At 44.2% G+C, this 25,740-nt stretch overlaps 1 protein-coding gene across 1 annotated transcript in view; it reads left to right on the top strand.

The window, feature by feature from the left end:
- dmrt3a (doublesex and mab-3 related transcription factor 3a) overlaps positions 1–10,114 on the top strand; it is a 28,507-nt gene extending 18,393 nt beyond the window's left edge. The window contains exon 2 of the mRNA XM_072590736.1: positions 8,833–10,114. Coding sequence (XP_072446837.1) covers positions 8,833–9,797 — 965 coding nt within the window. The 3' untranslated portion in view covers positions 9,798–10,114. The remainder of the gene's footprint in view (positions 1–8,832) is intronic.
- The last annotated feature ends 15,626 nt before the right edge of the window (positions 10,115–25,740 follow it).

The raw sequence follows: 25,740 nt of genomic DNA, 5'->3' as shown, positions 1-25,740 counted from the left end.
GCCCAGGACCTCTATGTCCTCGGCAGAGTGGGAGGGTGAGTTGAAATGTTGGGCCACGGGACGGTGGGGTTGATTGCTGCGGGTGTCCCAGAGATGTTCCTTAAAGCACTGTGCGAGAAGGACTCCAATCTAGAGTCACATAGAACATAGAACATAGAACAATACAGCACAGAACAGGCCCTTCGGCCCACGATGTTGTGCCGAACTTCTATCCTAGATTAAGCACCCATCCATGTACCTATCCAAATGCCGCTTAAAGGTCGCCAATGAATCTGACTCTACCACTCCCACGGGCAGCGCATTCCATGCCCCCACCACTCTCTGGGTGAAGAACCCACCCCTGACATCTCCCCTATACCTTCCACCCTTCACCTTAAATTTATGTCCCCTTGTAACACACTGTTGTACCCGGGGAAAAAGTTTCTGACTGTCTACTCTATCTATTCCTCTGATCATCTTATAAACCTCTATCAAGTCACCCCTCATCCTTCGCCGTTCCAACGAGAAAAGGCCGAGAACTCTCAACCTATCCTCGTACGACCTACTCTCCATTCCAGGCAACATCCTGGTAAATCTTCTCTGCACCCTCTCCAAAGCTTCCACATCTTTCCTAAAGTGAGGTGACCAGAACTGCACACAGTACTCCAAATGTGGCCTAACCAAAGTCCTGTACAGCTGCAACATCACCTCACGACTCTTGAATTCAATCCCTCTGCTAATGAACGATAATACTCCATAGGCCTTCTTACAAACTCTATCCACCTGAGTGGCAACCTTCAAAGATCTATGTACATAGACCCCAAGATCCCTCTGTTCCTCCAACTGACCAAGAACCCTACCATTAACCCTGTATTCCGCATTCTTATTTGTTCTTCCAAAATGGACAACTTCACACTTGGCAGGGTTGAACTCCATCTGCCACTCCTCAGCCCAGCTCTGCATCATATCTACGTCCCTCTGCAGCTGACAACAGCCCTCCTCACTGTCCACAACTCCACCTATCTTTGTATCATCTGCAAATTTACTGACCCACCCTTCGACTCCCTCATCTAAGTCATTAATAAAAATTACAAACAGCAGAGGACCCAGAACTGATCCCTGCGGAACTCCACTTGTAACTGGACTCCATGCTGAATATTTACCATCTACTACCACTCTCTGACTTCGACCGGTTAGCCAGTTTTCTATCCAATTGGCCAAATTTCCCTCTATCCCATGCCTCCTGACTTTCCGCATAAGCCTACCATGGGGAACCTTATCAAATGCCTTACTAAAATCCATGTACACTACATCCACTGCTCTACCCTCATCCACATGCTTGGTCACCTCCTCGAAGAATTCAATAAGACTTGTAAGGCAAGACCTACCCTTCACAAATCCGTGCTGGCTGTCCCTAATCAAGCAGTGCCGTTCCAGATACTCGTAAATCCTATCCCTCAGTACCCTTTCCATTACTTTGCCTACCACAGAAGTAAGACTAACTGGCCTGTAATTCCCGGGGTTATCCCTATTCCCTTTTTTGAACAGGGGCACAACATTCGCTACTCTCCAGTCCCCTGGTACCACCCCCGTTGCCAGTGAAGACGAGAAGATCATTGCCAACGGTACTGCAATTTCCTCTCTTGCTTCCCACATAATCCTAGGATATATCCCGTCAGGCCCGGGGGACTTGTCTATCCTCAAGTTGTTCAAAATGTCCAACACATCTTCCTTCCTAACAGATATCTCTTCTAGCTTATCAGTCCGTTTCACACTCTCCTCTTCAACAATACAGTCCCTCTCGTTCGTAAATACTGAAGAGAAGTACTTGTTCAAGACCTCTCCTATCTCTTCCGACTCAATACACAGTCTCCCACCACTGTCCTTGATCGGACCTACCCTCGTTCTCGTCATTCTCAGGTTTCTCACATACGCATAGAATGCCTTGGGGTTATCCTTGATCCTATCCGCCAGGGATTTTTCATGCCCTCTCTTAGCTCTCCTAATCCCTTTCTTCAGGTCCCTTCTGGCTATCCTGTATCCCTCCACTGCTCTGTCTGAACCTTGTTTCCTCAACCTTATGTAAGCCTCTTTCTTCCTCTTTACTAGACATACAACCTCCCTCGTCAACCAAGGCTCCCTCACACGACCATTTCTTTCCTGCCTGATCGGTACATACATATCAAGGACACGTCGTATCTGCTCCTTGAAAAAGTCCCACATTTCCACCACATCCTTCCCTGACAGCCTATGCTCCCAACGTATGCTCCTCAAATCCTGTCTTACAGCATCGTAATTTCCCTTCCCCCAATTGTAGAAACTTCCTTGTTGTGTGCACCTATCTCTCTCCATAACCAAGGTGAAAGTCACAGAATTGTGGTCGCCATCACCAAAATGTTCACCCACTAACAAGCCCACCACTTGTCCCGGTTCGTTACCGAGTACCAAATCCAATATGGCCTCCCCTCTGGTTGGACAATCTACATACTGCGTTAGAAAAGCTTCCTGGACACACTGCACAAACACCGCCCCATCCAATCTACTTGATCTAAAGAGCTTCCAATCAATATTTGGGAAGTTGAAGTCGCCCATGATTACGACCCTGTGGCTTCTGCACCTTTCCAAAATCTGTTTCCCAATCTGTTTCTCCACATCTCTGCTGCTATTGGGGGGCCTATAATAAACACCCAACAAGGTGACTGCACCTTTCCTATTTCTGACTTCAGCCCATACTACCTCCAGAGGCAGATCCCCCTCAAACTTCCTTTCTGCAGCCGTTATACCATTTCTAATTAGCAATGCCACCCCCCCTCCTTTTTTACCACCCTCCCTAATCTTACTGAAACATCTGTACCCAGGAACCTCCAACAGCCATTCCTGTCCCTCATCTATCCATGTTTCCGTGATGGCTACAACATCGTAGTCCCAGGTACCGATCCACGCCTTAAGTTCACCCACCTTATTTCTGATACTCCTTGCATTGAAGTATACGCACTTGAGCCCATCTCTGTGTCCGTAAGTAGTCCCTGTCAGTGCTACCTTCTCCACAGCCTCCCTACAGTCTTGGACATCCTGACACACAGCTAGCTTACTTGCTGGACTACAAGTCCGGATCCCATCCCCCTGCCAAATTAGTTTAAACCCCCCCGAAGAGTGCTAGCAAACCTACCCCCCAGGATATTGGTGCCCTTCTGGTTCAGGTGCAACCCGTCCTGTTTATACAGGTCCCACCTTCCCCAGAATGCAGTCCAATTGTCCAAATATCTGAAGCCCTCCCTCCTACACCATCCTTGCAGCCACGTGTTCAACTGCACTCTCTCCCTATTCTTTGCCTCTCTGTCACGTGGCACCGGCAACAACCCAGAGATGACGACTCTGTCTGTCCTAGCTTTTAGCTTCCAGCCTAACTCCTTGAGCTCTTGAATGACCTCCCCGCCCCTCTTCCTACCTATGTCGTTGGTGCCAATGTGTACCACGACTTCTGGCTGCACACCCTCCCCCTTAAGGATTCTGAAGACACGGTCCGAGACGTCTCGGACCCTAGCACCCGGGAGGCAACAAACCATCCGAGAGTCTCGCCCATGTCCACAGAACCGCCTGTCCGTCCCTCTAACTAGAGAGTCCCCTATAACTAGCGCTCTCTTCTTCTCCCCCTTTCCCTTCTGAATCTCAGAGCCACAGACCCCTTCACTGCAGCTTACACCTGCAAGGCTGTCCCCCCCAACAGTTTCCAAAGCTGCATACTTATTTTTTAGGGGAACGACTACAGGGGAACCCTGCACTGCCTGTTTCTTCCCCTTCCCACCTCTAACTGTTACCCAGCTACCTCTGTTCTCTGGCGTAACTATGTCCCTGTAGCTTCTATCGATCACCCTCTCAGCCTCTCGAATAATCCTCAGCTCATCCAGCTCCAGTTCCAGTTCCCTAACTCGTTCGGTGAGGATCAGGATCTGACTGCATTTCCTGCACACGAAGTCGGCAGGAGTATCGGTGGTCACCCCTACCTCAAACATCCTGCAGGAGGAACATTCCACCGCCTGTGCTGCCATGACTGTACACTGTCTCCAAAAACAAGAACACTGAGTCAATAACCTGTGGACTTTAAAGTTAGGTTAGAGGAGGAGGGTGGGAGGGAGGCTCTACGAAAGTAGGACCTGGGGTCTAGAACACACCCACTCAAATACTAATCACTTGCCTTCCCGCCCAGCTATGCGCTCCAACCTCACTTCCGCTGCCCGCTACAGGTAAGTAATTTTGGAACAAACTGTCTTACCTTCGTTTTTCCTCGGCCGCTGCTCCCACATGTTGGCCAGACAATGGAAGGAAGAACATTAATGAGCCAGACAGGTTTTTCCAACAATCAACAACAGATTCACAGTCCAGATTATTTTAATTGGATTCAAATTCCACCATCTGCTGTGAAGCCTGGTCCCCAGAACATTATCTGAGTCTCTGGATTAATGATTCAGTGATAATACCACAAGGCCATTGCCTTCCCATCTCTTAGAAGGCTCTGAGTCTTTACCACAGAGAGGCTGGGTTCTTGTGTATATTTAAGGCTGAGAAAGATAGATTCTTATCAGTCTGGGAATCAAGAGTTCCAGGGAAAGTACGAGAGAACAATTTGATCAGCCATGATCCTATTGAATGGTGGAGCAGGCTTGATGGGCTGAATAGGGCTTCTGCCCGAAATGTCGATTCTCCTGTTCCTTGGATGCTGCCTGACCTGCTGTGCTTTTCCAGCAACACATTTTCAGCTTTGATGGGCTGAATAACCTACTCCAGTTCCTATTTCTAATGGTCCTATGGTCTTAGGAATGCTCCATTTGGCCAAAGGAGAATCTTCAAAAAAATGAAATGAAATTATCTGACTGTTGGTCCCCTGGCCCTGATTCTACTAACCAGCAGCTTTTGACTGATTTAGTAGAAGGCTTTCAGCTCCAGCACTCCAATATGAATGTTGTCCATGCTGACAGAATTATTTCTTTTGCAAGCTATTTGTTCCTTTAAGTTATCAACCACAGAATAAACTGCCATCATTTGGCAGCTTTTCAGAAAGCACGGGATGACCGATGTCATTTGGGAAGAAATGAGGAAGCTTTGCTGATGGATTTTATCAATTTACTTCAGAATTGCAAAATCTCAATTGGATCACCAACAGTTTTCATGTTTTCAAATGAAGTAAGCACAAATGCCTTAACCGTTCCTTATATCTTAAGTTCCAAAGACCATCTTTCATTATATCTGTATCCTTTCAAAGGCAATAACAGCTATCCTGTAATTATGTAATCAGAATTAATTTCGGTATTCCACCTGTACTGGAAAATTACAAGTCCTTCAGATTTTTGCTCTGTCATTCCGAAGTTAAGCATTGCTTTATGTAGGGTTTATAAATGAACTCTGTATCTACCAGGGCCCAGATAAAACACAAAGATCTGGCCTCAGCAGATATCAGGGAGAAAAAAAAATAGATAATTTGGACTTCTAATACTTCCTGTACTAAAATTGAAGTGGTTAAGGATAGGGAGAGAAGCTTTGTTTATTTAATGTGCATCTGTGGCGATCATTTCCCAAAGAGACCTCCCACTGAAGATCCAAGGAATGTATCCAAAGGAAGACCAGACCAGGAAATGGAGTAAGGATTAACTAAAAACAAATCAGACCAGACTCAACAGGAAATTAGTCCCTAAAACTTTGCTTTTGACCAAATACAGCTGATGAAAATTTATTGCTGTGAAGATGATGATCAGGTGAACCCGAGAACTCTGTGGAAAGCGAGGGAAGTGATTGCTGGGCCTCTTGCTGAGATATTTGTGTCGTCGATAGTCACAGGTGAGGTGCCAGAAGACTGGAGGTTGGCAAACGTGGTGCCACTATCTAAGAAAGGCGGTAAGGAAAAGCCAGAGAACTATAGACCAGTGAACCTGACATCTCTATGACCCTATGACTCTATCTATCCAAACTGTGGACCAGGATACAGGAACTCTCATTATAGCTGTATCTTCCTCAGCATCACACAATCCCTCCCACTAACTCACCCAATCCCAGACTCCTTTACATTGACAGCTTTGAAAGAGACTTCATCCCGTGGAGACTTCACCTCATGAGACTATCCTGGTTGTTAAACCCTAAGACTGGTCTGAAATCAGCAGGTTTCAGTTGGGTTTGAGGATGCCAGAGGAACCCTTTCTGAATTTATGGTACGTTTTCGCTGAAATGACTGAGCAACTTGAAGGCCTGGATTATTTTAATGCATAGAACACTGTATAACTTGGAATACCCTGAGTGAAAAATAAATACATTTGTGGAATTAGAAAATACACAAGAGTTGAAGAAAGGAAGATTTGCTTCCAATTTTGATGAACTACATGCCATGTCAACTCAACTGAGTGTGTTGGCAGATGGATGGAAATGTGACCTGATTGTTTTATATCGTATCTTAAAGCAACAGTCCATTTACAAGTTCTTTAACTCATTGTTTCAATCTTTATGTGATGCACTAGACTAGTTTTGTTCAGTTAGGGGGATTGACCTTATTTTTTCACCTTTCCTGCAGGTGACATGACAGATGGTGTGAGATGGGTATGTTAGTTGGTGTTCATATGTGTTCATGTTGCACTGTTGGAAGTTATGTATTTGTTTTGCTTGTTCTTAATGTCAGGTCATGTTTTGATAAGAGCAATAACACAGAGCCATGGGGGATGTGAATAAGTGCTGAGAACGAATCCAGTTTTGGAACTGGATACTGCAGCAAAACTGTGAATTACAATATTTACTTCTTTGCTGAACTCAGTGTTGGAGTAGCATAAAATGTTCATGGTCTTATATAATTTTACTTTAGCAGTTAGCAAATTTCTGTTCATAATTTAAAAAAAATTGTTGTATAATATATACAAATACATAATTTAATTCACAGTGTTAATTTTTTGCAACAATTACAAAATAAAAGCTCATCGTGGTTAAACACTGAGAATGTGTAGGGCAGAGAACAATCTCATGGAGGAGAATGGGTAAGAATTGTATTCCCCTTTTTAATCTTTCTCCTTCCTGACATACATTAAGTGCCTGATTTCTGTTTATGGCACAGGAGAAATCAATGCATACCATGTGAGATAATCATCTCTGAACAATCCTTAAAAATCACAAAAGTTTAGCCACTAATTGTATAATTGTCATCAAGAAATAATTACTAAATAGATCAGTTTGTGTAAATTGATGGGATTGTGTGGGACAGTGATAGTATGCCTCCCTGTGGGCCAGGAAGTTGGGGTTCCTGTTGTAGCTACCCTGTTGGTTTATCATAACATTTAGGGTGTAGGTTTGCTTGTGGAGCTGTAGGTTTGATATCCAGACGTTTCATTACCTGGCTAGGTAACATCATCAGTGGCGACCTCCAAGTGAAGCGAAGCTGTTGTCTCCTGCTTTCTATTTATATCTTTCTCCTGGATGGGGTTCCTGGGGTTTGTGGTGATGTCATTTCCTGTTCGTTTTCTGAGGGGTTGATAGATGGCATCTAGATCTATGTGTTTGTTTATGGCGTTGTGGTTGGAGTGCCAGACGTCTGGGAATTCTCTGGCATGTCTTTGCTTAGCCTGTCCCAGGATAGATGTGTTGTCCCAGTCGAAAAGGTGGCTTTTTTTATCCATGTGTAGGGCTACGAGGGAGAGAGGGTCATGTCTTTTAGTGGCTAGCTGGAGACTAGCTAACACCAGCTAGCCACAAAAAGACACGACCCTCTCTCCCTCGTAGCCCTACACACAGATAAAAAAAGCCACCATTTCAACTGGGACAACACATCTATCCTGGGACAGGCTAAGCAAAGACATGCCAGAGAATTCCTAGAGGCCTGACACTCCAACCACAACGCCATAAACAAACACATAGACCTAGATGCCAACTATTAACTCCTCAGAAAATGAACAGGAAATGACATCACCACAAACCCCAGGAACCCCATCCAGGAGAAAGATATAAGTAGAAAGCAGGAGACAACAGCTTCACTTCACTTGGAGGTCGCCACTGATGATGTTACCTAGCCAGGTAACGAAACGTCTGGATATCAAACCTACAGCTCAGCGAGCAAACCTACACCCTAAATCTCAACCTGAGCTACAAACCTTACATTATCATAACATGCCTGAACAGGTTGGTTTGAAAATATATTTCTTCTTATTGGATGAGATCCATTAGCTATGACCTAGCATCTCTTTTTGTTTGCAAAACCAATGTCTTACTGATCAAAAAATCTGATCAGAGGAATAAAAACAATTACATATTTATTATTCTACATTCACAAATATTCACTGTCCACCACTGATGCTCAAGGTCAGCAGCTTGTATCACCTACAGGACAAACTGCCAAATTCATCAAAGTGTCTGAGATACCATCTTTCAAACCCATGTCCACTTCATTGTGGAAGGTCAAGGGAGTCAAATACATAGGAGCACCACCACCTTTAAGCTCCCCTCCAAACCACTCACCATCCTGACTTGGAAAATATTACCATTCCTTCACTGTCACTGGGTCAAAATTCTGGACAAAATTGTGGGTTTAGCTACAGCACATGGACTGCAATGGTTCAAGAAGGTGTCTCACCACCACTTTCTCAAGGCAAATAGGAACAGGCAGTAAATGCTGGTCCAGCCAGTGACACCAGCGTTCCATGAATGAATAAATGATAGTCTTAACCAGCTAAAACAATATATTAGCTCAACAAATTATGACTATTTTAAGTTTAATGTTTCTTGACAATTTTATGCTTTAATAGTAGGCAGATTGCTAGGTTGATTTAGAATGCTGATAAGGTCCTTAAGGTATTTAACATCAGGTTCATTTCCTGTTTTCCCCCTTAGATATAAGTGAGGAACGTTTAGACAGCCAAGCTGGAGAGGAGACTGTGGAAACGTACAGCGACAAAGAGTCAAGGCAAACAAATTCTCCAGATCTGGTCAAAGGCAAGAACAGCTACCCAAGCGAAGGCCCTGACATGGCAGTAATTGATGAAGAGCGATTTCCAGTTGAGAAGAATGTCAACAGCTTGGAGACCTTACCAGAAAGCTCCAAATTTAGTCTGGAGCAAAACCAACTTGTGATGGAGGGGCTATCTGGAACTCTGTCAATTCCTTTCTCTTTAAAAGGTAACAGACCTCCCATCGAAGTCCTGAAAAAAATATTTCCAAATCACAAAGCAACAGTCCTTGAGCTGATTTTGAAAGGCTGTGGGGGTGACCTTGTTGGTGCCATTGAAATTCTTCTGTCAAGTCGCTCAGCATTAGCCTCGGATAGACCATCAGAAACCCCGGATGTCCTTTCTGTATCTTCTAATGGACAAGCATTTTTTGAACATGCTTTTGGTTCCTACCCTGTTGCCTCCTCTAAGTGGTCTGTTGGGTCAGCCTTCAGGGTCCCAGATTCATTGAGATTCTCAAGTGATCCTGGCAATGTCATGTCAAGTCCGCTCACCATGCCAATACAACACCCATTTCCTCAACCTCCTCGTTATCCATTGGTCCTGAGGAACAGCTTGAGTAGAAACCAGGGAAGTCCATTTATATCAAATGATGTTGCTCTGTGGAACACCATGACACTCCAGCAGCAGTACCAGCTTAGATCGCAGTATCTCACCCCTTTTCCAAACACCTCAGCTGGTATCTTTCGCAGTTCACCAGTCCTTTCCTCTCATCCTACAAATGATCCAAGGCTTTCAATTGCTGACGATAGCTGTTCAATGGTGAACAAACAGCCTATATATACAGAGGAGGACTATGATGAAAGATCTGATTCTGCAGATTCTAGAACATTGAACTCTTCCTCTTAAATGATATGTAGTTGTTACTCACCAAATAGAATATTAAAAGGGAAATACTTGAATGTAGTAATAAGGACTCTAAGTAGATACATCATCCACGACTTACCATCCCTAACTGGGCATAGCCAAAGGATTATAATACATAGTTATCCAGTTTATATTGTCATGAATAGATGTGTTAGTTTAAGAATATGTATAACTGGTAGCTATACTTTTTAATGCATGTAATATGCTATGATCATGATGAGAAGAAATGAGGCACTTGAACAGCTGTCTGTAGCACGCCCAATGTTATAAGTGCAAATAAATGAAAATGATATAACTTATTCAGTTGACCATAATGTCATTCACACAAATTGTTTCATTTATTATATTCAGCACCAGTCAAGTGCACACATTAGCCAACTTAATAACTTTCGAATAAAAAAAGGATAAAGTCACCACATTCCTAGTGGACCATCAGGCAGCTCTGTCATTAGAGAGAGATATGACTGGTGGCGGTTTAACCTGAGGGTTACCATGCCTCAGGTGAAGAGAGAGGTTGAGAAAGTAAGACCTTCATGGTTGCTTCAGCCAATGCATGAATTGAGCCCACATTGTTGGTGTTATATTACATTACAAACCAGCTGGTCAGCCAACTGAGCTAACCAACCCTTAAAGACCTGTGTTAAGCTTTCACACAGCCTTCATTTAGAAAAATGAAGAAACAAAGTTCAAAGTACAGTATTGCAGTCCTTGTAAAGCTATGAACAAAGGTACCCAGGTACAAAATCTTAGGTATAAATTAGAAAACTGAAGAAATTTGTTTGAGCTATAGGGAGAGGCTAATTAGGCCAGAGCTATTTTCCTGGAACTTTGGAGGCTGAGGGGTGACTTAAAGAGGCTTATAAAATCATGAGAGGCATGGATAGGGTGAATAGTCAAAGTCTTTTCCCAGCGTGGGCAGTGGAGAGCATAGGTTTAAGGTGATAGGGGAAAGGTTTAAAAAGGACCTAAGGGACAACTTTTTCACACAGAGGGTGGTGCCTGTATGGAATGAGCTGCCAGAGGATGTGGTGGATGCTGGTACAATTACAACATTTAAAAGGCATCTGGATGGGTATGTGAATAGAAAAGGTTTGGAGGGATATGGGCCACATGGGACTAGATTTATATCGGATATCTGGTTGGCATGGGAGAGTTGGACCAAAGGGTCTGTTTCCGTGATGTTTCTGTTTTGGAGGGCAGATGGTACAGAAAGAAGTGGGAGTGACCTCCAGGGGAGGTTGCCCAGATATATACAGTGTGTCCAGCATTGAGGTGCTCCCTTGGTCTCTACCTTCTTCCAGCACGGCCACAAAGAAAATGCCTATCTACTCCCATATGCCTACCCATGCCAATTGTATCATGGCATATGCAATGTATTATTTAGGACATCAACATTTGTTATCAATATAAATGAGGCAGACAGGTTCCTGGTTCTAGCGCCCCTCACCTTCTGGCACATTTGGGGTTGACTTTGGGGTGGGTGGGTTGATAGTGGCCTGGCCGTTTGACGTATTTCAAAGAATAAAGAAAATTTACAGCCCAGGAACAGGCCCTTCAGCCCTCCAAACCTGAGCCGATCCAAATTCACTGTCTAAACCTATTGCCGAATTCCTCAGCCTCTATATCCCTCTGCTCCCCACCTACGCATGCATCTGTCCAGATGAATCTACCGTGCCTGCCTCTATTACCTCTGCTGGCAACGCATTCCAGGCACCTACCACCCTGTTTCACTATTTCAGTAGAGCTCCTGAAGAACTGTGCCTGGTGAGTGGTGAGCGTTTAAATCTAAATTGACTCGATGATTGCAACATAACAAATATACATTAATATTTAGAGATCTAAAAACATTGAAAAAAGTGTCTCCACAAAAATGACTCAGACAAATGAAAAGAACACAGTTGCAGAATTAAATGACTGTATACACTGATTGAGCTGTCTAGTAGAATAGTTTGTTTCTAATATACATCTTTTTAAAATTAAACAGTATATGGTACAAAGTACGTGCAATAGAACAGACAATATATATCAACTGTGCAAAAATATAAATTACCAGGTGCACTGTATAATTTGGTAGAGTAGGGAATGAGGTACAATTACAAATAAAGTAAACTAGACATTATCACTCTAATGTAAAAGGGCAAAGAAATAAGCTAACATCAAGCACCTGAAATGAACATACACATGAACACTCAGGCAACATCAGTAAAGAGTGAAACAGAGCTAATGGAGATCATTTTGATCCTCAGTGTGAGGGTGTGATCGAGTGGAAGGTACAAAATGTTAAAAATTCAAACCTGGGTCAATGCATCTAGAATCCTCCCATTTCTGGATTTAACCAAAGCTGTCCCTGAGGCAACCAAACTACTACATTCCCGGAAAGGGGGATTGCTTACATGAATATTTTAACCCAACCTATGTGTCTCAGGTATTTTCTGTGTCTCCCAGCTATAAGAGAGTTGGCCAGACTTCCTCTTGTCTTGGCAGGTAAATCGATATGAGGACATGCAGCAGAGAATGGGAAGGTGCTTTTCCAGCATGGCCTGTGGACAATGAGCAGAAGGAAGATGAAGCAGACTTCAACCCTCTTTGTCACTGGAGCTTGGCCACTCTGAGAGATTGCAGATCACAACTGGGTTCCCTCCTACAATCTCCAAATGCTGCCATGATTGGACCTCACTGTAGCAACTGAAACAGCCCCTTATGTTTTACATCCTTACAGTGACCACTCACCCCCTCATCTATCTGGGTGCATCACAGTGTGGTATGGCAGCTGCTGTTCCCAAGAGTGAAAGAAGTTACAGAGAGTCACAAACACAGACAAGTCCATCATACAAACCAGTCTCCATTCCATTGACTTCATCTATACAGCACTTTCCACAGCCTTGGGAAAACAACCAATATAATCAAAGACCCTGAGGAGCAGGGGAGTTGATGTTTCGGGCATAGCCCTTCATCAGGAATTTGGGGGGGTGGGGGGGGTTGGAGGGAAGGGGGCTCAGAGATAAATAGGAGGGGGGGTGGAGCTGGGTGTCATGTAGCTGTGAAGGAGATAGGTAGATGGGCATGGGGGGTGTTGGTGAGAGGTCAGAAGGGAAAGGCGGGAAGGAAGATGGACAGTTTAAGAGGACGGTGCTGTGTTGGAGGGTTGGGTCTGAGATGAGGTGGGGGGGAGGGGACTTTAGGGAATTGGTGAAGTAGACATTGATGCTGTGTTGTTGTAGGGTCTCAAGGCGGATGGTGAGGCATTCTTCTTCCAGGCATCGGGAGGCTTGAGGTTGGTGGTGGAGGAGGCCCAGGACTTGCAAGTTCTTGGCGGAGTGGAAGGGGGAACTGAAGCATTTGGCCACAGGGCGTTGGGGTTGTTTGATGCGTGCATCCCAGAGGTGCTCCCAGAAATATTCCGCGAGTTGGAATCTGTCTCCCCAATGTAGAGGAGACCACATCAAGAACAACGGACACAGTAGATGAGGTGTTTGGATGTGCAGAAAAATCTCTGTTGGATCTGGAAGGCTCCTTTGAAGCTTTGGATGGAGATGAGGGGGGAGGTGTGGGCGCAGGCTTTACACCTCTTGCGGTTGCAAGGATGGGTGGTTTGGTGGAGGTTGTGGACCTAATGAGGGATTCGCAGAGGAAATGGTCTCTGTGGAATGTTGAGGGTGGGGGTAGGGAAATATATCTCTGGTGATGGAGTCTGCTTGTAGGTAGTGGAAATAGTGAAGGATAATGTGCTGTATTTGGAGATTAGTGGAGTGGAAGGTGAGGATCAGGGGCGTTCAGTCATTGTTGCAGTTGGAGGGGTGGGAAGTAGAGGAGATACACTGGAGGGCATTGTTGAGTACGTGATGGGGAAATTGTGGTCCTATAAATAGAAGGCCATCTGGGATATCCTGGAGTGGAATTGCTTCTCTGGGAGAAGATACATTGGAGGTGGAGGAATTGGGAGTAAGTGATACTGTTTTTACAGGGGCAGGTGGGTGTGGGAAGAGATCACTGTGGGAGTCAGTGGGTTTGAATTAGATGATCATGTTAAGTTGGTCGCCGGAACTGGAGATGGAGAGGTCCAGGAAGGGGAGGGAGGTGTCCAAGATGGTCCAGGTGAACTTAAGGTCAGGGTGGAAGGTGTTCGTGAAGTTGATGAACTGTTCAACCTCCTCGAGGGAGCACGAGGTAATGCTGATACAGTCATCGATGCAATGGAGGAAAAGGTGGGGTATGGTGCCAGCCTAGCTGTGGAAGATGGAATTATCCACATACCTGCCAAAGAGACAGGCATAGATGGGGCCCATGTGGGTGCCCATGGCTATGCCTTTGGTCTGGAGAAGGTGGGTGGATTGGAAGGAGAAGTTATTGAGGGTGAGGACCAGTTCCACCAATTGAATGACTATGTCAGTGGAGGGGTATTGGTTGGGTCAGTGGGAGAGGATGAAACAGAGGGCTTGCAGGCCTTCATCATGGTGAATGGCCATGTATAGGGATTGGATGTACATGGTGAAGATGAGGTGCTAGGGGCCGGGGAAATTGAAGTCATGGAGGAGGTGGAGGGCCTGGGTAGTGTTCCGAATGTATCTGGGGCGTTCCTGGTCCAAGGGGTGAGGACAATATCAGGATATGAGGAGATAGGTTTGGTGGTGCAGCATCAGGTAGAGATGAAGGATCAACTGGGGCAGACATGTTTGTGAATTTTGGATAGGAGGGAGAATCGGGTGATGCGGGGTTCCAGGATTATGAGGTTGGAGGCTGTGGATGGGAGATCCCCTGAGGTGATGAGGTTTTGGATGGTCTGGGAGATGATGGTTTGAAGGAACATAGAACATACATTATAGTGCAGTACAGGCCATGCGGTCCTCAATGTTGAGCCGACTTGTGAAACCAATCTGAAGTCCAACTAATCTTCACTATTCCATTCTCATCCATAAAAGGATGAAGGAAGTGGGAGGACTTGACCAAAGTAGTACAGTGAAAATAAACTATTCTTTAATTTAAAACTGTCCTTCAATATCATATCAAGTGACGCATCTAACTCAGGTGCATTAGAAGTTTGCTGCAAATGATCTATGATGTGCCAAAAGAACAAATATCGAAATGTCAAATCTTGGCACATGAGTTTATTCATCAACAGCTTACACTTACAGAGCAGGTTTGAAGCAGAGAATTATCCAAGCCACTTTAGAAAATGAAAGAATAATTACACAGCAGGGATTTAGGGAAAGGTTATGTGTGATTACTGATAGTCTAATGGTCTGTTTTCAATGGAGTGTAGAAAGATGGGAGAGAATGTACGAGTGGCACGGTGGCTCAGTGTTTAGCATTACTGTCTCACAGCGTCAGGGACCCAGGTTCAAATCCAACAATCTCAAAATTCTAATCCAGGAAGAGATCTTAATGTAGATTAGATTAGATTACTTACAGTGTGGAAACAGGCCCTTCGGCCCAACAAGTCCACACCGCCCCGCCGAAGCGCAACCCACCCATACCCCTACATCTACCCCTTACCTAACACTACGGGCAATTTAGCATGGCCAATTCACCTGACCTGCACATCTTTGGACTGTGGGAGGAAACCGGAGCACCTGGAGGAAACCCACGCAGACACGGGGAGAACGTGCAAACTCCACACAGTCAGTCGCCTGAGGCGGGAATTGAACCCGGGTCTCTGGCGCTGTGAGGCAGCAGTGCTAACCACTGTGCCACCGTGCCGCCCACTAAAGTACTCGTTATTGTTTTAGAGAAATAGATACTTTATACTGTATACAGAAGGAACCAGCATGAAGCTTAGAGAAGAGATTGGGCAAGCAAGTTGGAAAATTGTCATCTCCAGCAAGGAGATTCTGACCATCATAGCAATACTCTTACTGAATCCTTCACAATCAACATCCTGGGTGATACCTATGACTAGTAACTGAGCTGGGCTAGTCATATAAATGCACTCCCAGATTATCATTTGAAAATGTTGGAGCTTGTTTTCATCCTTATTATGTGATTCCTGCCCATCATCTACAAGGCACAAGTTGAAAGCACAAGTGATGGAATATTGCCCACTTGGCCAGGTGAATGCAGCTCCAACAACAGTTAAGAAGCTTGACACCATCCAGAACTAAGTAACCCACTTGACTGGCACCACATTCACAAACATCTAGTCCCTCCATCACCCAACACCCAGTAACAGCACTGTGTATCATCTAGAAGATGTGCTGCAGAAATACACCAAGGCTCTGAAGACACCACTTCCCAAAAACATGATCAGTTCTATCAAGAAGGACAAGGGCAGTAGAGACATGGAAAGACCACCACCTGGGAGTTCCTTTCCAAGCCTGGAAATCCTTCCATCCTGACCCGGAAATATATTCCTTCCATGTTGCCAGGTCAAAATTCTGGAAATCCTCCCTAGAAGCATTATGGGTCTACATACAGTACATGGACTGCAGCGGTTCTAGAAGTCACCTCACCCCCACCTTCTCAAGGGCAACAAGAGACGGGCAATAAATCCTGGCCAAGCCAATGAATGAATAAAAAAATTGGACAGAGGCACTCTTGCATCTTCTGGCGTCTGTGCACACCAGTTAACCAGCTTCCAATAAATGTAGCTATGAGAAACCTTGCAACATGCTGACAATACTTCACATTATAAGACACTCACTTCAACTTTAAACATCAAAGAAACTAGTGGCTTCCAATGAAACTGATGGCAATAATTTGCAGCTGGAGCAAAGTAATTATCTCTGCTCATTTTACATCTTTTTGTGTGTGAGACTCATTAGTGAAATATTCCCATATTTACCTATCAACCGTATGAGAATAAATAACCATTTTGCTTTAAACTCACAAAAGCTTGCCGCTGACATGTATTGTTTTAGGGTCCACATTCTGAGGGTAAGAAAACCTCTAATAGACAAACATACTGATTGTGGGCAGGGAATGGAAACTTTAAATTCTCCTGGAAGACAGGTACTTGGCAATCCCTAAGGATGATTCGTTGAGCTTTGTAAGCAATATTGTCTGTTATTGTTTACAAATATTTCATTTGTGTCAGCTTTTATTTTTGCATCACTGCAAAGAGAACTGCATGTTGGTCAGCAACAAAGGGAAGGTGTGGGACTGCCTGCTTCATGAACTTGGGGCTGTGGTTACTGAGAGTGCATTCAGCTGAGTTCTTCATGGACCAGATTCTCGAGCTTACCTCCTCACGTCCCATTCTCCCTCTTCCTCCAATTCCAAACACAATTGGAGGAGTGCACTTTTGGATGTAGGTTTGCTCGCTGAGCTTGAAGGTTCATTTCTAGATGTTTCATCACTCTACTAGGTAACATTTTCAGCTGGCCTCAGGCGAAGCATTGCTGAAAATTCCTGCTTTCTGTTTATATGTTTGAGTTTCTTTGAGTTGGTGATGTCATTTCCTGTGGTGATGTTATTTCCTGTGAACTTATCAACAAACACATCGAGTTAGACCCCATCTACCACCCCCTGAGAAAAGGAACAGGAAGTGACTTCATAAGTTGTTACCTAGTAGGGTGATGAAACGTCTGGAAATGAACCTTCAAGCTCAGCGAGCAAACCTACATCCATAACCTCAACCTGAGGTACAAATCTTCTCAAAACTCGCTAGGAGGAGTGCACTGTTTCCCTCCAATCGCATTGCCCCATTGGTCACAAAATAAAATTATACGTTTAATCCAGCTACTGACCTAGCTGATAATATATTTTAACTATATCAGTTTAGAATAAAAAAGATCAACCAACCAATTTTCTTTAATAAACAGGAAATTGTTGATTTATCATAAAACAAAATTTACTCAATAGAGGTGACAAACTTGTTAGCACACAATGCTCATGCACTGAAGAAGGTCTTGCCTTGTTGTACTAATGAATGTGGTCAAACAGCCAGGCAGCTTTCCTTGCTGGTCCATAGCCTTCTGTCAGAGCATACATCTTCCTACATAGAATTGAATAGTCACATGTAGTCAAATGAAGACAGTCAAAAGTATATGAGTCCCCACTTACAGTGCCATCTCAGGTACAAAGGTACCTAGATACAGCTTCTTAGTAAAATAGAGAAATAAAAAGTCCAACATTGCAGAAATAAAAGTTCCAAATCAGGCTGGGACCTAGGTGGCAGCACTACAGACCCCATGACCACTCTATTCAGACTGAGACCAGGTAAAGAATCCAATGTTTCAGCATGAGGATCAATGGGATCAACAGAACCCATTACTTTGATTATCACACTTCCACATGTGGAAGTAAGGTCTCAACAGAGATGTCTATCAGTCATACATCCTTATGGACATGACCCTAGGCATTAAGCTGCTGCTGTTATATTCGGGGTACACGCAGACCCAATCAAATGGAACTAGTCCCCAAAAGAACAATCACATTTATAGAAACATGAAACTTCAAATAAAGTGCGCTGCCACTCGTGCCACCAGATCATCCTCAAAAAGTTTACTTTTTCCTTTCCTCCCACTACATGTTAATGCTGTTCCAGGGTGTGTCAGGGATGGACAGAGCCTGCTCAGCAACAGATCCAGTTGACCCTGAATGGTACGTTTGACCACTCCGAGGGCATCTGTGTTTGGGCAGCTCTGACATACTCAGGGTTTCCTTGCCTGAACTTCCATGGGTTGGAGGTGAGGTGGAGGGTGGGGGGGGGGGGGGGGGGGGGGGGGTGGGGGGAGGGGGGGAGGGAAGGCAGGTGGAGTGTCCTGAGAGGAGACCTCTGAGAGGCTGTGTGTGGTATCACTCTGTCTCCTTGTGGGGAAGGCCACCTGGAGTGCATGCCAGGGTGCACCACAGTGGCACATCCTGAGGGGGCTGGACCTGGCTCTCCATGGCAGCTGCCAATCTGTCCATGGAGACAGACAGATGATCACATGCTGGAGGCAGTTGGGTCCCCATAGCATGGCTACACCTCTGCAGCCTGTGGGGACTGAGGGCTACTGTGTTCCACTTTCCTGTCTACCCCCCCTTCCCTGTACATGTAGATGAAGTCTTTGATCGCTGACACCACAAGACCCTCATCTGCCAGGTGCCTGGTCTCTGACAGGTCTCAAAGTACCAGACTACTGTGGAGCTGTGTCGGTGAGGTGCTCACTAGCATGTGCTCCTAAATGTGATGTTCCCACTGAAGTGTTCGTATCTGAGCTGGTTAGTGTTGCAGAAGGCGGCATTGCCATACATCCTATGAGGCCTTTGTGCTCTGAACTTCAGAGGTCAAGTGAGAGGTTTCTGGAAGAGCAGGTCATTTCTCCATATGGGTCCTGGACATCTGGTTGAACATGAGAAAGAGAAGGCATCACTCTCAATGATTAGAAAGTAAGTGATACTGACAGGAGGATTAATGTGAGAGCTGCTGTGGTATAAAGCATTGTAATTAGTTCGCTGTAATAATAATCAAAGCTGATGATTTGCACACATCTGCTGCTGAATGTACAATATTAGTGCAAAATTAGATCTAAGCTGCAAAATTGTATTGCTGATGTCCACACTGATGGACAACATGATCTGCTGACCCTTCATAGTTCTGGTATTGGTTGTGTGTATAGTCACTCCTGTATCATCATATCAGGCCTGACCTGCCTTACAAGCATGTGCATGTGCCACAGAAGCACTTCAAAGCTCTGAGAACACACGTCATGCTGGAAGAATTGGTGCAGCTGCTCCCAATTTCTTGCTTGCTTCCTCTACTTGCTCAGACATCCATGAAAACAATGGCTGGGATCTTCCGAGGAATGGCCATTATGGATTGGTTGCCACTTTGCTCAGTTTTTAAATGTTGGTCCTGAACCATGCATTTCTAGCCAGGAATTCTGATCCCGATCCCCTCAGAAATGCTGAGCATAGCTGAAATTAACTCAGTTCCCCTACACAGGAGGACAGTTGAGGAAGAGACAAAAGTTTGCAGCAGTTGTGCCTGCTGTGTTCTGAGATTTGAATAACCAGCAGCACTGCCAGACACTATGACAGCTGCTGTAAAAGGGTACCTATGAAAAGTAAGTGCAGGGTTAGAGTTCAAGTCGATTAAGGGGGTAGGTGCCAAGTGGGTAAGTATATAATGTTTGGTACCAGAAATGATATCTCCAAATCAAATCATTAATTGGGCATGCCAATAAGTAATTGATGGAGAGTGGATAAGTTAGTGAGAACAGGCAGTTTTGGGAGAAGATGGACTTAAGTTGGAATCAGACGTCTTTGCAGCAATACCTGGACTTGTTTTTGACCAGCCAGCACTGTTTGGGAAAAGTACTCAAAGGAGGAAATTCAGCATGCAACATCAAACACAATCTTCAATTAATATCGAGAACATTTCACAATTTGTTGAATTTCACCATTGGGTTAGGTTCAAAGAACAATGCCAAGGAAATTGAGATTGAGCTCCAAGTGCCAACTATCACTAAGGGCAAAAGGTAGTGAGACTCACTTGTTGAATATGTCTAAAGTAGGGGGTTAAGCTAATAATAATTTGTTCCAATATGTCTGAAGTATATAAAGCAAATAAATTTGCTTGATATCTTCTTGTATTCAGTTTGACCAGATGTTAAAAGAGCCAGTTAAGGCACTTTATTGTAATGTGGCAGTAGGATGCTAGGCAGGTAGTGTACCAGATAAGTAGGTTACCAAATGGGTAGAATACCAGCTATGTAGTTACCAAATGGGTGGAGTAACAGATAAGTAGGTTGCCAAATGGGTAATGTACCAGGTGGATATGGTGCCAGGTAAGTGATGTGGTGTTTAGGGTAGATGTGGGTGCAAGTTGGGTGAAATTATATTGGGTGGGGGCAATCTGTGCTTGCTGGTCAAAAACAAGTCCAGGTATTGCTGGTTCAATGAGGGATAAATGAATTCAAGGGAGGTACAGTTGTGTGTGATAAGTTGACGGTCAGCTTAATAGCTACCCAGGAGTTAGACTCGATTGTTAATTGTCTAATCCCTCCTGGGTAAATAATAATTGAAAGGAAGCAGGATTCTGTGACATTGAAGTGTTTTCTTGGATGATTCCAGGTGCAGGGGAACTGGCCATCAGCATCTTCAACCTCCTGGCCAACCCACAAGGTCCACAGGATTCCACACGGTCCAGTCTGCTCTGCAGAAACTATACTCTGGCCATTGAAGTATCCAGTCCAATCTTTTTCTGTTTACTTTCTCAAAATTCCTCACAGTCCCTCTTATGAGGAAAGGCTGAGGGACTTGTTTTTGTTAGAGAGAAGAAGGTTGAGAGGTGTCTTAATTGAGACATATACGATTATCAGAGGGTTAGATAGGGTGGACAGTGAGAGTCTTTTTCCTCAGATGGTGATGGATAGCACAAGGCAACAGAGCTTTAAATTGATGGGTGATAGATACAGGACAGATGTCAGAGGTAGTTTCCTTACTCAGAGAGTAGTAGGGGTGTGGAATGCCCTGTCTGCAACAATAGTAGACTCGCCGACGTTAAGGGCATTTAAATGTTCATTGGATAGACATATGGATGAAAATGGAGTAGCGTAGGTTAGGTGGGCTTCAGATTGATATCAAAGGTCAGTGCAACATAAAGGCTGAAGGGCCTGTACTGCGCTGTAATGTTCTATAATGTTCTCTGTCCATGTTGTGAATACATCTACAGTATTCTATTTACCTTTAACCCTCTTAATGCTTATGAAAAGAGATCCTGTTTGTGCAGCATCTACCCACAACTATTACCTCATGTCATGGGCTTCATCTTGGTAAATCTCTTCACTACTTTCTGCCTGGTCTTAAGGAACCAGTACATTAAGCAAGTGCACCCAAAGGCATACAGATCTCAGTCTGCAGTGCTGATAGAATGGAATTGCTCCCAAAGTACAAAGGTATCTGTCTGACCCTGTTGAAAGCCCTAGGGAAATGGAATTTAATACACTGGGTTTTCATCAACATTGAAGCAATGGAAAGGGAAGAAAACAAAGAGTTGAGGATGCTGAAAATCTGAAACGAAAAAATAAGTTGCTGGAGAAACTCAATACGTTTGGGAGCATCTGAAGAGAGGAAACAAAATTAATGTTTCAATCCAGGGACCTTTCTTCAGAACTGGACTCAAAATGTTAATTCTTTATTCTTTCCACAGATGCTGCCTGACCTGCTGAGTTTCTCTAGCAATTTGTGGTTTTGTTTTATTCAGTGAACATTTATGTCTCCAGAAACGTGCTCCACTGCAATTTATGTATTTTTGAAAATTAGCAATATGGCAATGGAACACTGCAATCCCTTAATCAATACCTACCTCAAAGTTCCTCACGGAACACTATCAGGTTTGTGATGTGTGGTGTGGCCTTTCTAACTCTGTGCTGGACATGGTTTTTGACTGCACATCTTTATGTATTTATTATAAATTGAAATGTCATTAGCAATAAACAGCAGGGAGTTTCCTTGTCTCTTTGAACTGAAGCCTTGAAACTTCTTGGAATCAGAATCAATGCTGAAAATAGTTTCCTCACCTCAAAGGCACCTGCCCAGCTGATGGGTCATGACACATCCAGGAACATTAAACGATAATTCTGGATTATTAACAGAAATATATGAGTCTGCATGTAACAATGGCAAAATATTGCTTGATTAATGCATGCAACAACTTTATCATCACCCCACTGATGTTTGTGAAGAGGATTTTGCAGGATTTTCTCAGTAGGAATTGCCTTCATCCTATAATGATTTGTTGCCTGGATTATTACTGATATTCAAATATTTTTCTTTCAATTCCATCTTCTATCAGATGTTTTGCAACTGATTTTATTAATTGCTAGGCTTAAGTGTCAAGCATATATCATGAGATTGGATACATGCACAGAGCAAATTGGGCATGAATGGGTAATATTGAAACGGTTCAATTATTGTGATGTTCTGGCAACTTATACAGTGATAATGTGAAAGATCACTTTACAGAGTTTGATTTCACAACATGACTTGGTGGAATTTGTACTTACCTTTCCATCCAACACCAATAACTATCATGCTACTTTACACATCAGGAGCCAATTTAATCAAGGAGACATCAGTAGCAGAAAAGATGGAGGGATATCCTTTGGAGAGAGGAGTTTGGAATCAGGGTGTGAAATATATAATGTGATAAGTTAAACCTTGAGGAAGGGTCACTGGACCTGAAATGCTAACTCAGCTTTTCTCTACAGTTGCTGCCTGACCTGCTGAATTTCTGCAGCAATTTTGGTTTCAGTTTCTGATTTCTAGCATCTGCAGTCCTTTTTGTTAAGCTTTTTGTGGTTGTGTTTGCTTCTGAAAGTGGTAAGGTTAGAGAGAAATATATTCAGTGGAGGACTACACATCATCCTCTCTAATAAGCTCACGGATTTTGGGTAATCCAAGATGGAGGACGGGAAAAATTTCTGGCTATAAGAGCTGCTCCTTTTTTTTGAGGTATTTTAGGTGTTGGAGGTGATTTCCTTGAATTCCAGGAGCAGTAATAACTGTTTTATACGCTGTTGCATTGTTTTGGAACTTTGGGAAAAAAAAGTCAAAACAACAGCAGTTTAAAAGGGAGAAGAGCAGACAAAGGAAGCACATGGTGAGGTCAGTGCAGGAGAGAGAGAGAGAGAGAGAGAGAGAGAGAACCTGCAGAGTTACTGCCTTTGCTGTTTGAATTCGTGTATCGCTGGACATCGGAGTGCATCTGGGAAAATTAACAAACAGTGAAATTCACAACTGATCTTGGAGGAACTTTTGGGCGAAGTTCACAGCACAGAATCAGATAAGTGAATTGTTGTTTTAAGTCTGTCCAAGAGAAAGGCTGCAGTAGTGAGTATAGTGGATTCTTTCTTGAGTATATGTTTTTGGAGATAAGTCTCTTGATTAAACTTAAAATATAAGCGATAGCTATTAATTTAACCTGGGGCAGTGTTTGTAGAGGAATAAGATGGTGTTATTTTCTGGGTCTGTAGATTGTGAAGGAGCAAAAATGGCCTTTGAGTGATATGTACTTCTTGTCAGATGTGGGAGTTTAAAGAGAGTTTAAGGGTTACTGCAGATTATATCTGCCATAAATGCTGTTGGCTGCAAATCTTATCAGATCGAGTTGATCGGTTGGAAAGACAGATAGAAGCGATGAGGAATTTGCAACAGCAACAGTACGTGATGGATGGCAGTTACAGGAAGGGGGGGGAAGTCTCAGATACAGTCACATAGATGGGTTAGCTCCAGGAAGGGTAAGAGAGGTAGGCAGCTACAGCAGGAGTCTTTTGTGGATATACCCATTTCAAACAGATATGCTGTTTTGGAAAATGTAGAGGGTGATGGATTCTCAGGGGAACGTAGCACAAACAGCCAAGTTTCTGGTATTGAAACTGGCTCTAATACAACGAGGGGTACGTCGGCTTCCAAGAGATCAATTGCGTTAGGGGATTCTGTAGTCCAAGATACAGACAGGCTTTTGTGTGGCCAGCAGAGAAAAAGCAGAATGGTGTGTTGTTTCCCTGGTGCCAGGATCAAGGATGTCTCAGAGAGGGTGCAGAATGTTCTCACGGGGGAGAGGGGCCAGCAGGAGGTCATTGTCCACATTGGAACCAACGACATTGGAAGAGAAAAGGTTGAGACTCTGAAGGGAGATTACAGAGAGTTAGGTAGAATTTTAAAAAGGAGGCCCTCAAGGGTAGTAATGTCTGGATTACTCCCAGTGCTACGAGCTAGTGAGGGCAGGAATAGGAGGATAGAACAGATGAATACATGGCTGAGGAGCTGGTGTACGGGAGAAGGATTCACATTTTTGGATCATTGGAATCTCTTTTGGGGTAGAAGTGACCTGTACAAGAAGGACGGTTTGCACCTAAATTGGAAGGGGACTAATATACTGGCAGGGAAATTTGCTAGAGCTGCTTGGGAGGATTTGAACTAGTAAGGTGGGGGGGGGGGGAGGGGGAGGGGGTGGTGGTGGGTTGGGGGGCGGGGGGGTGGGACCCAGGGAGATAGTGAGGAAAGAGATCGATCTGAGATGGGTACAGCTGAGAACAGAAGTGAGTCAAATAGTCAGGGCAGGCAGGGACAAGGCAGGACTAATAAATTAAACTCCATTTATTTCAATGCAAGGGGCTAACAGGGAAGGCAGATGAACTCAGGGCATGGTTAGGAACATGGGACTGGGATATCATAGCAATTATGGAAACATGGCTGAGGGATGGGCAGGACTGGCAGCTTAATATTCCAGGATACAAATGCTACAGGAAGGATAGAAAGGGAGGCAAAAGAGGAGGGGGAGTGGCAATTTTGATGAGGGATAGCATTATAGCTGTGCTAAGGGAGGATATTCCCAGAAATACATCAAGGGAAGTTATTTGGGTGGAACTAAGAAATAAGAAAGGGATCTTATTTCTTCAGGCTTATGCCCGAAACGTTGATTCTCCTGCTCCTTGGATGCTGCCTGACCTATTGCGCTTTTCCAGCAACACATTTTCAGCTCTGATCTCCAGCATCTGCAGTCCTCACTTTCTCCTCGATAAATCCCCAGGACCTGATCAGGTGCACCCGAGAACTCTGTGGGAAGCTAGAGAAGTGATTGCTGGACCTCTTGCTGAGATATTTGTGTCATCGATAGTCACAGGTGAGGTGCCGGAAGACTGGAGGTTGGCAAACGTGGTGCCACTGTTTAAGAAGGGTGGTAAGGACAAGCAAGGGAACTATGGACCAGTGAGCCTGACCTCGGTGGTGGGCAAGTTGTTGGAGGGAATCCTGACGGACAGGGTGTACATGTATTTGGAAAGGCAAGGACTGGTTAGGGATAGTCAACATGGCCTTTGTTCACGGGAAATCATGTCTCACAAACTTGATTGAGTATTTTGAAGATGTAACAAAGAAGATTGATGACAGCAGAGCAGTAGATGAGACCTATATATGGACTTCAGTAAGGCGTTCGACAAGGTTCCCCATGGGAGACTGATTAGCATGGTTAGATCTCATGGAATACAGGGAGAACTAG

This window comes from Chiloscyllium punctatum, chromosome 2, assembly GCF_047496795.1.
Source record: "Chiloscyllium punctatum isolate Juve2018m chromosome 2, sChiPun1.3, whole genome shotgun sequence".
Classification (NCBI taxonomy): domain Eukaryota; kingdom Metazoa; phylum Chordata; class Chondrichthyes; order Orectolobiformes; family Hemiscylliidae; genus Chiloscyllium; species Chiloscyllium punctatum.
Note: the sequence above shows the minus strand (reverse complement) of the source record. Positions and strands in the feature narration are given on the sequence as shown.